This window comes from Vombatus ursinus, unplaced genomic scaffold (genome assembly GCF_900497805.2).
Source record: "Vombatus ursinus unplaced genomic scaffold, bare-nosed wombat genome assembly UNPS02014794.1, whole genome shotgun sequence".
NCBI classification, from domain to species: domain Eukaryota; kingdom Metazoa; phylum Chordata; class Mammalia; order Diprotodontia; family Vombatidae; genus Vombatus; species Vombatus ursinus.
Genome location: NW_020954572.1, coordinates 22,041,652 through 22,053,934, shown reverse-complemented (window position 1 = coordinate 22,053,934; position 12,283 = coordinate 22,041,652). Strand labels below are relative to the sequence as shown.

Below are 12,283 nucleotides of genomic sequence, written 5' to 3'. Positions count from 1 at the left end.
TTCTCACCACTAACATCACCCGTTTATTGGCTGGATAAGACATTGACAGGGATTCCTTCCTGTTGTATTATTTATGACAACCATTTGGGGAAGGGAAAGGAAATTTGCTTCCCAACCCAGAGAAAGGACACTCTGCCTGTAGAGTAATTAGCAGTACTGGCCGCAGGGAAAAAATCTTGCTGGGATAGTGGGAAGAAGCCTTCTCTTCCCCCCATGAAGGGACTCACAGGGGTAGCCATGGTTCTTAGAGCTGTAGGGCATAACTTGAGGTTTTAGGATAGAGGGAGGAGGTGTCAAGAATTTATCTTCTGACCAGGAACATTCCAGCCCCTTGATCTAGAACAGAACCTCAGGTTTCAGTAGGTAACAGCAGTCTTTAATGAAGTCAAAAAGAAAACAAATAATAAATAACCTGAAATGACACCGGACTGATAGTGACCTTCTCTCTTCCTCCCCTTCCCGCTCCAACCACAAATGATTTTACCTAGGCAGCCTGTCCCTCAGAAGTCATTTCCACTGTTGGAGATTGTGGGGGTAAGGAGGGAGGAACGCTAATCTAGGGGCTTGAAGGCCTGAGTTCTATCTGTTTCTTGAGGTCCATAGGCAAGAAGAAAGGATAGAAAGGGGTTAGGGAGGGGTGCAGAATGAATGAGATAATTCAAGGGAAAGGATGAGATAATCCTAAGAGCTTATAGTTAGTTAACCCTAGGACAAGGGGGAGTGGGGAGGGACAGATAGTCTGAGTACCCTATGAGCTGTAGACATTGGGGTTCCTTGAATCGTTCATCTCCCACTCACTGCCACCCCTTGAACTGTTTTCTGAAGCCTAAGGAACAAAGGTGCCAGGGAAAAGCAGGGTACTCCTCCTAAGTCATCCTCTCTTCAGTAGGTGGTAAGGAGGGAAGGGTACCCGATCCTCCTATCCCGGGAAGAATCCTTAGTCTGAAACAGTTCCAGGCCAGGAAAAACTCAGGACAATGTAAGGGTATGGATTCTGGGTTCACGTAGCAGGGAATATCTATCCAGAGCCCAGAGTTACCCTGGAATTATGGGTTTGGTCCTCATGTTGATAGAGTTGGAAAGAGTAACCCTGGATTTTCCTTGAGAATCGACAACAATAGAGGTGAAGTAATTTGGATAAGGGGCAAGGACAAATAAGAGCACTTAAGATTAACACCAGTATGATTAACAAACCATCACAGAGGCCGGCTCTTCTGAGAGGTTCCAAGATCTGACCAGGTCAGAAATGTTCTTTTTCCCAGTCCTGACCAGTGCTGTCTGACTCCTAGGGGACTGTCCTAAAACAGAACCCCACCCTCCTGTCTCCTGACCTTTGTCCGAGACAGTTGGATGTCAGAAACTGTAGATGGGGCTAAAGAACAGGGGTCACAGCCAGGCCCCCAGAGCAGCCCCAATTCCCTCTAGCTAGTATGTACTCTGGACTCCCTTTATGATAAGGGAACACGGGCAGGTGAGACAACACAGTGAGACAACAGGGTTTGAGGCATACTCCCTAGCTGGAGCCCTGCCCTCATCCCAGAATGGGAGGGGAGATCTTTAGACTTTAGAGATGGCTATCTAGCCGGGAAGAAGCCTCGGTTGGCTGAGATGCCTCCTCTGAAGGTTCCTCCACAGCACTGGGAGTCTCCAGTTTCTTTTCATGGATGTCTTGGGGGAAACTGAGGCAGCACCTCACTGCCTCCTTCACCTTGGCCTCCAGGCCCCTCATCCGTTCCTCATATTCAGACAATGCCTCTTGCTGGAACTGTAGGGATGACATAGAGCAGAGACCAGATCAGAGAGAAGGAGGGATCAGTTGCTCCTACTCTACACCTGCCTGGCTTCCCACCTCCCTATCTCCTTGAGCTCTAACAATGGAAAAAGGCAAGTCTCAGCATGTTATGGCCTCCCACAGGAGGAAAGGATGCGCCAACTACCATGGCCTTTGGGAAGGCCTATGGGAAGAGGGGAATTGAATCATCTTCCTATTGGCCCCCGGATCTAGAACAGAATCAGTAGATAATAGATGTCTTGAATGGAGTCAAAAAGAAGACATAATAGAGAAGATTTCAGAGAATGGATGCAGAGGAAAGGAAGGAGAAGCAAGAGAACAGTATACCCAATGACCAAAATGGTATCAGGAAAACCGCACTGAAGGAATTATTGGTATAATGACCAGTCTTGACCTCTGAGGGCTAATGATGAAGTGGGGGACTACAGGTGTGGAATGGGGGCATATCCTCTCAGATAAGAGCACTGTGTTAATTTGGTTTGCTTAACTGTACTCCCTTGTTCTAAGAGAGGGTTCTACTGAGGGAGAGCGGGCGTGGGGAGATTACCCCAATGTAAAAAAATGTTTTAAAGTTTACTAGTGGCTATAATCTAGTTGATGTGAAACTGTGAAACTACCCCACTGTCTCCTGCCTGATCAGACCCCCAAAGCCCAGGACCCCATTCACTTGTCCCCGGGTGCCCTGAGACAAGGCTCTCCCAGGATACCTGAGTTAAACCTGCCATAGTTAAAATAGTTAAAGCCTCCAGGGAAAGGGGAGGAGTGGAGCCAAGGGTAGAGCCTTCACCTTCTTCTCCTTCTCCCGGATCTGCTCCAGGCAGGCTGCCTGCTTTTCTTCCAGCCTCTCCTGGTGTCTCTCCAGGGTTTCTGTCATCTAGGCAGAAAGAGGGGCCCCCCCCGAGGAGACCGAAGGAAGTCTCAACAGGATCCATTTGTGTTTCCTTCTCCTCCAATCTCCATCCTCCTAACTCCCTGGTCTCAGGGAGGTTTCTACTTTCTAACCTGCTTCATATGCTCCTCCTCACCCACCCAGGAGAGCTGTCCAGAAAACAGACTGGTTGCCACAACCTCTTTGGCCCAAGCCAATAGAATAACCAGGCCCAGAACAAGGGCAGATTCTGAGTATATCTCTCCTACAGATGTCAAAGGCACCTGGAGAAGGGAGAAGCGAGGTGCAGGTCTAAACTGATGTCTAAATGACTCCTAGACATAATCTCTCTCTCCATCCTTCCAGCTAGGAGAGGGGGGAAGCTTGTGCCTATCGGGGGCAGAGCGGGGCAGGGTTTTACAGGAGACTACTTACCTGTTTGATGATGTGAACCACTTCCTGTATATGTGAGTTGTTAATCTCTCTCTTCAGCCTAGGAAAAGGGACGGGTGGGAAAAGTAAACAGAAAGTCCCCATGGGTGAAGGAGGTCCTGCTCGGGTGAGTCTGAGCGTGCTTGGGGAAGGGAAACACCCACAGGATCAACAGGATGGGCAAAGATCAGACCAAGGGGTCTGGTGTCAGTGCTAGAGGAAGGAAGACCTGTGTATGGGGGCTAGGAACCCTGCTTCCTCCCCCCTCACCTCTCCTGGGCCATCTTGTCACTGGTGATCTTGCTCATGGCCTGAATCCGTTCAAGCCTCTTGACTTCAAGCTTCTTCTTCATCTCTTTGGTGTTGCTGCCAGAAGAGAGAAGTGGGTGGTAGAATTAAGCTGAGGCCTTAGGACCTTGAGAGGCAACATATAGCCATGTTGGACTTGGAGTCAGGACGACCTGGGTTGGACCTGGGCTCCAACCCAGGTCATCCTGACTCCAAGTCCTGCTTCAGATACTTACTATCTATATGACCCTGGACAAGTCACATAACCACTCTGTGCCTCAGTTTCCTTATCTGTAAAATGAGGGAATTGGATTTGATCTCCAAGGGTCCCTAAATCTATAAGCCAAATGAATCTATTTGGCTGCCTAGAAAGGGGAAAGGTGCTAGCCCGTAGTGTCTCCACCTTATGCTCCCCTCCATACCTTTCTGCAGATTCCTTGAGAGCCTTTAGCTCAGCTGCTTGTCTCTCCTGGGCCAACTCCATCACCTTGGCGATTTGCTAGTGTTGGGGAGAAGGGTGAGAGGGGAGAGCTTAGAGGAAAGACCTTTTTACTGACCCTCACTGTCCTTAACTACCTTCTGGGGAGGGATGGAAAGGGAAATGACAGAGGATCATCTCAGACAAGGGATTTAGCAGAGACCCTCTTATGCCAGGGAGAGAGCACTGTATTGGGAGTCAGAGGGCAGGGGTTCGAATCTCCACTATCTGCGTGGCCTTGGTCAAGTCACTTCATTTCTGTAGGCCTCAGTTTCCTCATCTGTAAAATGAGGGTTTGAGTTAGAGCAGGGATTCTTTATCTTCTCTGTATCATGGAACCCTTTGGCAGTCTAGAGAAAACTATGAACCCCTTCTTAGAATAAGATTTTTAAATGTATAAAATAAAATACATAGGATTACAAAGGAAGTCAATTATATTGAAATACAGCAGTCAAAATATCAAAAAAAAAGTTTAAAGTCCAGGTTAAGAACTCTAGACTAGCTAACCTCTGAGATGGAAGACATCTTCAAGTCTATGCTTTTATGCTGGGAGTTGACATCTGGATGTTACTCCCACCTCTGGACTACAATGTTCTCCCTGATTTGGGGGAGGAGGAGGGATGGGCATAGACCCTCTATTCCCTAGCACATTGGCCCAGTGGGTGCCATGCCGTAAAGTGACCTTCAACAAGAGGACCTCCAATACCAGGTTTTGGTTTCCCAGGATTCCTGGTGCACGTACCTCCATGCCATGCTGTTCCTTGCGTTTCATGATGCTTTCATACTGCTCCTCCCCTTGCTGGTACAATTCTGTCTCCAGCTTTTCCTTCAGCTCTTGAACACGCCCATCTGTGCTTTCTGGGCCCTCGACTCGCCCCGGCCCAGCCCCACTGGTCTCCTCCCAAGGCAAGTTCCTACAATGTCCAAAGGGATGCACTGAGGACCCCTGTTCCAAGCCCCCATGCAGTGCCCTAAGGCCCAAAGGAAATCCTGCCTACAACAAGGGGCATAGAGACGAGTGTCACTGAATTCCTCCATCACTCTCTTTCTTCTTCCAGTCCCTGGGTAGAAATGCTCAACATCCCCAAGCCAGATGATGGCCACCTCTGTGCTTTTCTCCCTTCTGGGTCATGGGGGTGATGGCACTGCAGCCCAGGGGTCCAAGGCAGAGGGGTTCACCAGCCTCCTCTATTTGGATACAGGGATGTAAGAAGTGGGGGCAGGGAACCAGGGAGCAGGGACAAGGTCCACCCCCAACCATTACCTCTTCTTCCGGGATCCCTTTGTGACAGACAACTTCCTGCATCCACTGTGGGGGGTCAGTTCTGCCCGTAGGCTGGCATACTTTTGCAGGAGTTCCTCCCAGCGCCGGGCTCCCCGCCTCTCCAGTTCTCGAAGTTCCTTTTCCTGTCTCTTCTGAAGTTTCAGGAACCCTTTCAACTGCTGCAGCTCCTCCAGGCTGGCTGTCTGAGGTTCTGTGGAACCCAGACGGGATGGGTGGGAGGTATGAGAGGGGAGACATATAATTTGTTACAACACATAAGGGAATAGAGGGGTCTTTTTTGCTCCTCGGTGGGAATACCTTCTGCTTAGCATTTTAAGAAGGAAGGAGGGCAGCTAGGTGGCACAGTGCATAGAGCTCCAGCCTTGGAGTCAGGAGGACCTGAGTTCAAATCTGGCCTCAGACACTTGACACTTAACTAGCTGTGTGACCCTGGGCAAGTCACTCAACCCCAATTGCCTCACCAAAAAAAAAAAAAAAAAAAAAAAGCAAAAATAAATAAATAAATAAAATAAAAAAATAAAAATAGAGTTTAGGGGGCAGCTAGGTGGTACAGTGGATAGAGCACCGGCCCTGGATTCAGGAGGACCTGAGTTCAAATCCCGCCTCAGACACATAACACTTACTAGCTGTGTGACCCTGGGCAAGTCACTTAACCCCCATTGCCCAACCAAAAACAAAACAAAAAAAGAAATAATAAAGAAGGAAGGAAAGGAAGAAAGAAGGAAGGGAGGAAGAAAGGAAGGAAGGAAGGGAAGAAGGAAAGGAGAAAGGAAGGAAGGAAGGGAGTTAAGAAATAAGCTCTGATTAAGCACCTACTGTGTGCCAAGTACTAAGCACCAACAAGATGAGGCACCTTACAATTATCTTATTTTGTCCTCACAAAAATCTTGGGAGGAAGGTGCTATTATTATCCCCATCTTACAGTTGAGGAAACTGAGGCAAACAGAAATTAAGTCACTTGTCTAGGGTCACACAGCTACTGATATCTGACACCAGATTTTAACTCTGGTCTTCTTGACTCCAGGCCCAGTTCTCCATTCACTGCACCACCTAGCTGCCCCAGAGACTTCATTCAGTAAAGGCAGAGATGGCATGATTAATAGATATGCAAATGATACAAAGCCGAGAGGGAAAGCTAACATACTGAATGAAAGCATCAGGATTCAAGTGATCTGGACAGACTAGAACCTTGAGCTGAAGATGAAATTCAATAGGGATAAATGTAAAGTCTGACACTTTTGATTTAAAAAATCAGTCTCATAAGTTCAAGAAGAGAAGAAAATATTGCTAGGAAGCAATTTGTTTGAAAAAGATCTGGGAGTTTTAGGGGGCTGCAAGCTCAACATGAATCAACAAGAAAGCTCCTATTCTGTTAGGCTATAGTGAAAGGCAAAGATCCAAGGATAAGGAGGTGATGGTTCCATTGTCCTCAGCCCCCGTTAGACTAGAAATACAGAAATAATGTGTTCACTTCTTAATGTCTCATTTCAGGCAGGACTTTGATAGGCTGAAGAGCATCCCTGAGAAGGCAACCATGATGGTAAAAGGCCTCAAGATTATATTATTTAAGGATCAGTTGAAGGAACTGGGGATGTTCATTCCTTAGAAAGAAGGACTTGGGAAGGAGAGGAGAGGAAGGGAGGGAATAGAGAAGGCAGAGGCTTTCACATATTCAAGGAATGCTACATGGAAGAGAGATTCGCTTCAATCTTCTTGGCCCCAGAGAGCTGAACCAGGAGCAATGGGTAGGGGTTACAGAGAGACAGATAGAGGGATGATGTAAGCTTAACACTTCCTAAGAAGTGGAGCAGTCCTAAAGTAGAATGAGCTGCCTAGGATGTGGAGGATTCCACCTGGGGTGTGCTGGAGCCAGCTTGACCTGGCCCTGGTGAGCCAATTGTTACATTCTCAGTGCAAGCATTAGAAATTGCCAAATGATACAAATGAGCACTCGGTCTGTTTTGTTGATTGTGCAGACTGAAGAAAGTGATAAAAAAATATTAATAATGAAGATTTAACTCAAAAGTGCCATATACATTTTCTTTTTTTGGAAGAACAATTAACCATTTAAACCATTAAATATTTACCAGCTCACCACTGATCTTTCTCTCTCTCACACACGCACACACACACACACACACACACACACATCTTCTAGATGACTATGTGTCAGGAACACTGTAGGGGCAATTTAGGTATGGGTTGGACTAGGTGATTATTGAGACCCATTCCTACTGGGAGTTTGTTTCTATGTGACTTTGGTATTTTATAGCCTTTTTTTTTTCTTGTAAACTTGTGGCCTGGGTTATGCAATTCCCTCCCCTAATGGACAGAAGAGGCTATGAGTGAGTGAATGTGAAGCAGAATTGTGGACTCATTCTAGGGAGTCAAGGTTGCTCCGCAGAAATCCTTTGAAACCAAGCATCCCCAGTGGAATTGATCATATTGACTTACTATAAGCTGAGTAAGATAGGAATGAGGCAGAAAGAGGAGGTAGATTTTCCCTGGGAGAGGAAGAGAAGGGAAATCAGTATATCTGGCAGGTTAAAAACAAACACAGCCATGCAGGGAAGAGACAGATGGACAAGCTTAGAAAGGTAAGTGTCTACTTCAGAGGCAAGGTGGTACCCTGGACACGCATTCAGATGACCTGAGCCCTGCCTCAGACACTTACCAGACATCAGACCTTGACCTCTCTGGGACTCAGTTTTCTAATCCATGAAATGCTTAGTCTAAACTAACTGATCTCTAAGGTTCCTTACAGCTTTATTGTTCTATGGATTGGACCACTTAAGAGTTGCTGCGGACTCAGCTTGGGAACTAGAATTTCAGAGTTGGCTGGGACCTCAGTGCCATCTAGGCCATTCCATTCCTGAAAGGAATTTCCTCACCACTTTCTAACTATAGCATACCTGATAAGTGGTCAGGATAGATAATGGAAGGAGGGAGTTGATCCCTACTCCCCACCCTGTCCCACCCCAGCCCTCATCATAACTGACGTAGTCACAGAAAGCAAAGAGCAGATAACAGAGGTAATGGTGTGTTAATGTGTAAACAATGGAGCCTTCTGGTCTCCACTGAATAGATTTCTTCTGTTTATGGACTTGAAATCATATGGATTCCTTCCAAAATGATACCTCTCCCCTTGTAAATAAAAATCCTAATCTAAATTCTGTATGGCTTGCATGTAGCAAGGGAAAGAGATGTGACGATGGAAGCTAAGGCTATCTCCCGTTGGTAGCGTTTGGTATGGGCATCCTTACACCTCTAACAAGTGGGATTTGGAACTTCACATAGTGGGGATGACCCCTCAAAGGGGGGAAGGCTGGGGAACTTAGGGGTAAATTGATAATATGATGTCAAACTTAAAGTGGTATATAAATCTCAATTATTATTATTACTAGTATTCTTTCAGATTCCTCACAAAGCCCTAGCCTGAACCCACCTTTTCCTTGCTAGGGCTATCTCATTCCCCTCATCCAAGGACATTAACTTCCCTCTTTGGGAAGATCTGGAATCACTAGGAGCAAAGGGAAGGGGCAAAGCGGTCTTTAGAATGTCTCCTAAATCTCAGGTTTGACCCAGAGAGATTTATTAATCATATATTCAGAGTTAGGAGATACTTTAGAGGCCATCTAATCCAAAACCCCCCTTCCATTTTACATGTGAAGAAACCGAGGCCCACGGAGGTTAATGAATTTCCCAGGGTCACATCAGAGGTGTGATTTGAACCAGGCCCTTGCACTTTTCTCTAGGGGTGGGAAACTTGCTGCCTCGAGGTCACAGGTGGCCCTCTGGGTCCTCAAGTGTGGTCCTTTGACTGGGTCCAAGTTTTACAGAACAAATCCTTTTATTAAGGGGATTTATCCTGTGAAGTTAGGATTCAGTCAAAGGGTCACACTTGAGGACCTAGAGGAGATTTGTTCTGTGAAGTTAGGATTCAGTCAAAGGGCCACACTTGAGGACCTAGAGGGCCACATGTGGCTTCGAGGCTGCAGGATGCCCACCCTGGTGTCTAGACCAAGTTGCCCCTGACCCAGAGATCTAGCCTCGAATCCCTCTCTGCATACAGAAGGCCTGGCTTACCTGCCACCTCTTTCATTGCTTCTTCCTTGAACCAGGTCACAGCTGCTGTAAAAAACAAAGGAAGCTGACTTTGGAATTGTCCCGGCTCCCCTTTTTGGGAGAAGACTCAGGGGCTTCCTTGGGGCTGTGCATCTGACCTGACGCTTTACCAGGACTGGTGAGTCAGGTCCCAGAGGTTCCTTTCAGCAGTATTGGGGAGACAAATGTTGCAGACCCTCTCAAATCACCTAAATTCCCATGACCGAGCACACCGACCCCGTAGGTTCCCATTTATATGTTCAGGGGACTGGGACAAGTTTTTTTGTTTTATTTTTCCCCCTCAGAGACCATCTAAATCCCACTTACCAGGTAGGAGGGTATCTGGAGGGATAGTCACTGAACAAGCATTTATTAAATATCGAATTCAGGAAATCTTAACCTTTTTTATGTCATGGACCTTTTTGGCAGTCTAGTGGAGACTATGGGCCTCTCAGAATAATGTTTTCAAATGCATAAGATAAAATAGGATTACAAAAGGATTATGTTGAAATATAGTTATCAAAATATATTTTTTAAAAGTCAAGTTCACACACCTTAAGTTAAGAATCCTTGGTCTAATGTGTGCACTTCTATTGGGCACTCAAGAAGACAGAGAATTTAGATAAGACATGGTCCCCGCCTGAACAGGGCTAACAGGTTAGTAGAGGAATAACGAACAAACATAAAATACTATACAACATAGTATTGGATTCTGCATTGTAGAAATGCAGGAAAAAAAATGCTACACGGTGTCTAAGTGGAAAAGGACTTATAGGCCCCTGGGAATAAGGGAAGGCCTCATGGAAGAGGTAGCATTTGAGTTGGGCTTCAAAGCATGGGTAGGAACTCAATGGGCAAGAGAGGGCAAAGGTCAAGGAAGGGCATTCTAGGCATGGGAAATCACGTGAGCCAAGTCATGGAGGTGGGAAGGCACAGCATGTATTTGGGGGATAAGTGAGTAGTCCAATTCGGCTGAAGGATGTGGCATTCAGGATGAAGTAATATGAGACAAGGGGGACAGCAAAGCACCCCCAGACTGAAATCTGACTCAAATCCTGCCCACCTGGCCCTTAGTACCTGCAGGACCATTGGGTGATGGGGCCGTAGAGGAGCCTGCAGAGGTGAGGGCCCCATTGGCTTGGCCCAGAGCCGAGTTCCTTTGTGGCAAAGGCCTCTGTTATAGAGAGAGGACAGATCAGGATGATTAGCAGGGTCACAGGCACACTGGTGCTCCCTTTTCTCAGAAGCATGGTGCTGCTGTCCTTAGGAGTTCTCTACTCTTGGGAGGGAGATAAAGGGAAGGCTTCCACCAAGGAACCTCTCCCCATCTCCCAAGCCCCCATCAACTGCACCCCACCATGCAAGGGAACTCCTTTAGGGACTGACCGCTTCTCCATCCCAGGACAGCCAATGCCCTTCTGCCTCCTCCTACTCAATACCAAAGAGAACTCACCTCAGGTGGGTCATTTCCTGTGTCCTTCAGCTTTACTGACTTCTTGTCTTGTGCATTAAAGAATTTGATGGGGTTGGCAAGAGCCACAGTCAGATCTGTGGGCAGAGGGAGACGGTATGGGTCTATCACAAGGACAGGCTTGTGACCACGCCCTCCCATCTCTACTCTCCCTCACTCATTAGGGCCACCTCCCTCTGCTGCCCCGAGATACCCAGGAGTTGTCATCAGTCCCTGCCCTGGTTGGAGGGAGCTGGGACATAGAACATGATAGAGAGGTGGGGAGAGGGGGTGCTCTCTCCCCACAGGGAGGCAGCCAACCTCCCGCCCTGCTTTCATTCCTACAGTCCCCCAACTCTCCCCACCCATCGAGGTCCTGAGACTCCAGGGCTCCTACCTGCCCAGGTGTCAGGCACGTAATCTTTCATCTCCAGGAAAACAAAGAGAACAGGCATGGTCAGGGGCATGTTGCTCTCACTCCTGAGGCACAGGTGATGGTATCCTGCCAGGACACATGTGGGACCTTAGCCAAATGGCCTCTCATCCACCCTCTACACCTTAGTTTTGGTTCCCTGGCAGAGGCATAAGGCTCTTGCTTATATCAAGGTAGGCTTAATACTAGGCCTGGCACATCATAGGTGCTTAATCAATGTTTGTTGATTGATCTATTGGCCTGGGCAACCAGGATAGATTATTTAAGAGAAGCAGCATAGCATTGTGGAAAGAGTCCTACTACTGGAATCACAGGACCTGGATTCAAATCTTGCCTAATATCCTGGATTCAGTCAAAGGGCCATACTTGAGGACCTAGGGGGCCACATGTGGCCTCAAAGTTGAAGTGTGCCCACCCCAGAGTCTAGACCAAGCTACCCCTGACCCAGTGCTCCAGACTCAGTGTGCTTCAGTTTCCTCGTCTATACAATTAGGATGTTGGACAAGATGATCCATAAGGCCCCTTTTAACCATGATTCTTGGCCATTAAGACGTTCAGAGATTGTGTGGGTTAGATTCTAGAGATCCTAGATTAACCTTTTTTTGTGGATCATGGATCCCTTTGTTAGTCTGGTGAAGCCTACAGACTCCTCAAAATAATGCTTTTAAATAATTGAAGTAAATGTTAAAATTCAGTTAGAGACTGTTGGAAATAGAGATGTATCCTTTCTTATCCAAAATAATGAATCCCCTGAAATCTTCCATGTCTGTAGACTTTGGGTTAAGAACCCCTGGACTGGTGGAAAGAGTAGTAGACCCGCACAAAAAGGCCTGGGTTCAAGCCCCAGACCTGGATACATCATTCCAGGCAAGTCATTTAGCCTCATTTTTCTCATCTGCTAAAGCGTACCGCCACCACCTACTTCCCACGGTTGTTGTAAGGGGCTTTGTAAGCTTTAAAGAAGTGAGATAAATGTGAAACGTTATTCACTATTGTTGCTGAGAACCAGCATGGCATAGTGGATAAAGGGCCAACCTCAGAGCCAGCCTGGATCCAAGCCCCATCTCTGATATATTGTCTGCATGACCTTGGCCAAGTCTTCTCTGGGGCCGAGGCAACTGTGTAATGCTCTAAACTGCAAAAAAGGTACCAG

General features: G+C 47.1%; 1 protein-coding gene across 2 annotated transcripts in view; it reads right to left on the bottom strand.

The window, feature by feature from the left end:
* PLCB2 (phospholipase C beta 2) overlaps window positions 1-12,283 on the bottom strand; it is a 38,884-nt gene continuing 26,601 nt past the window's right edge. The window contains exons 22-32 of one of the 2 annotated variants that reach the window (XM_027869905.1): window positions 11,095-11,199; window positions 10,701-10,795; window positions 10,325-10,421; window positions 9,230-9,274; window positions 5,123-5,333; window positions 4,601-4,772; window positions 3,803-3,879; window positions 3,363-3,458; window positions 3,096-3,153; window positions 2,580-2,666; window positions 1-1,765 (exon numbers count right to left, since the gene is read on the bottom strand). In XM_027869905.1, the coding sequence (XP_027725706.1) occupies window positions 1,565-1,765; window positions 2,580-2,666; window positions 3,096-3,153; window positions 3,363-3,458; window positions 3,803-3,879; window positions 4,601-4,772; window positions 5,123-5,333; window positions 9,230-9,274; window positions 10,325-10,421; window positions 10,701-10,795; window positions 11,095-11,199 (1,244 nt within the window). In that variant the 3' untranslated portion in view covers window positions 1-1,564. The remainder of the gene's footprint in view (window positions 1,766-2,579; window positions 2,667-3,095; window positions 3,154-3,362; window positions 3,459-3,802; window positions 3,880-4,600; window positions 4,773-5,122; window positions 5,334-9,229; window positions 9,275-10,324; window positions 10,422-10,700; window positions 10,796-11,094; window positions 11,200-12,283) is intronic. The other variant, XM_027869906.1, reaches the window with a different exon arrangement.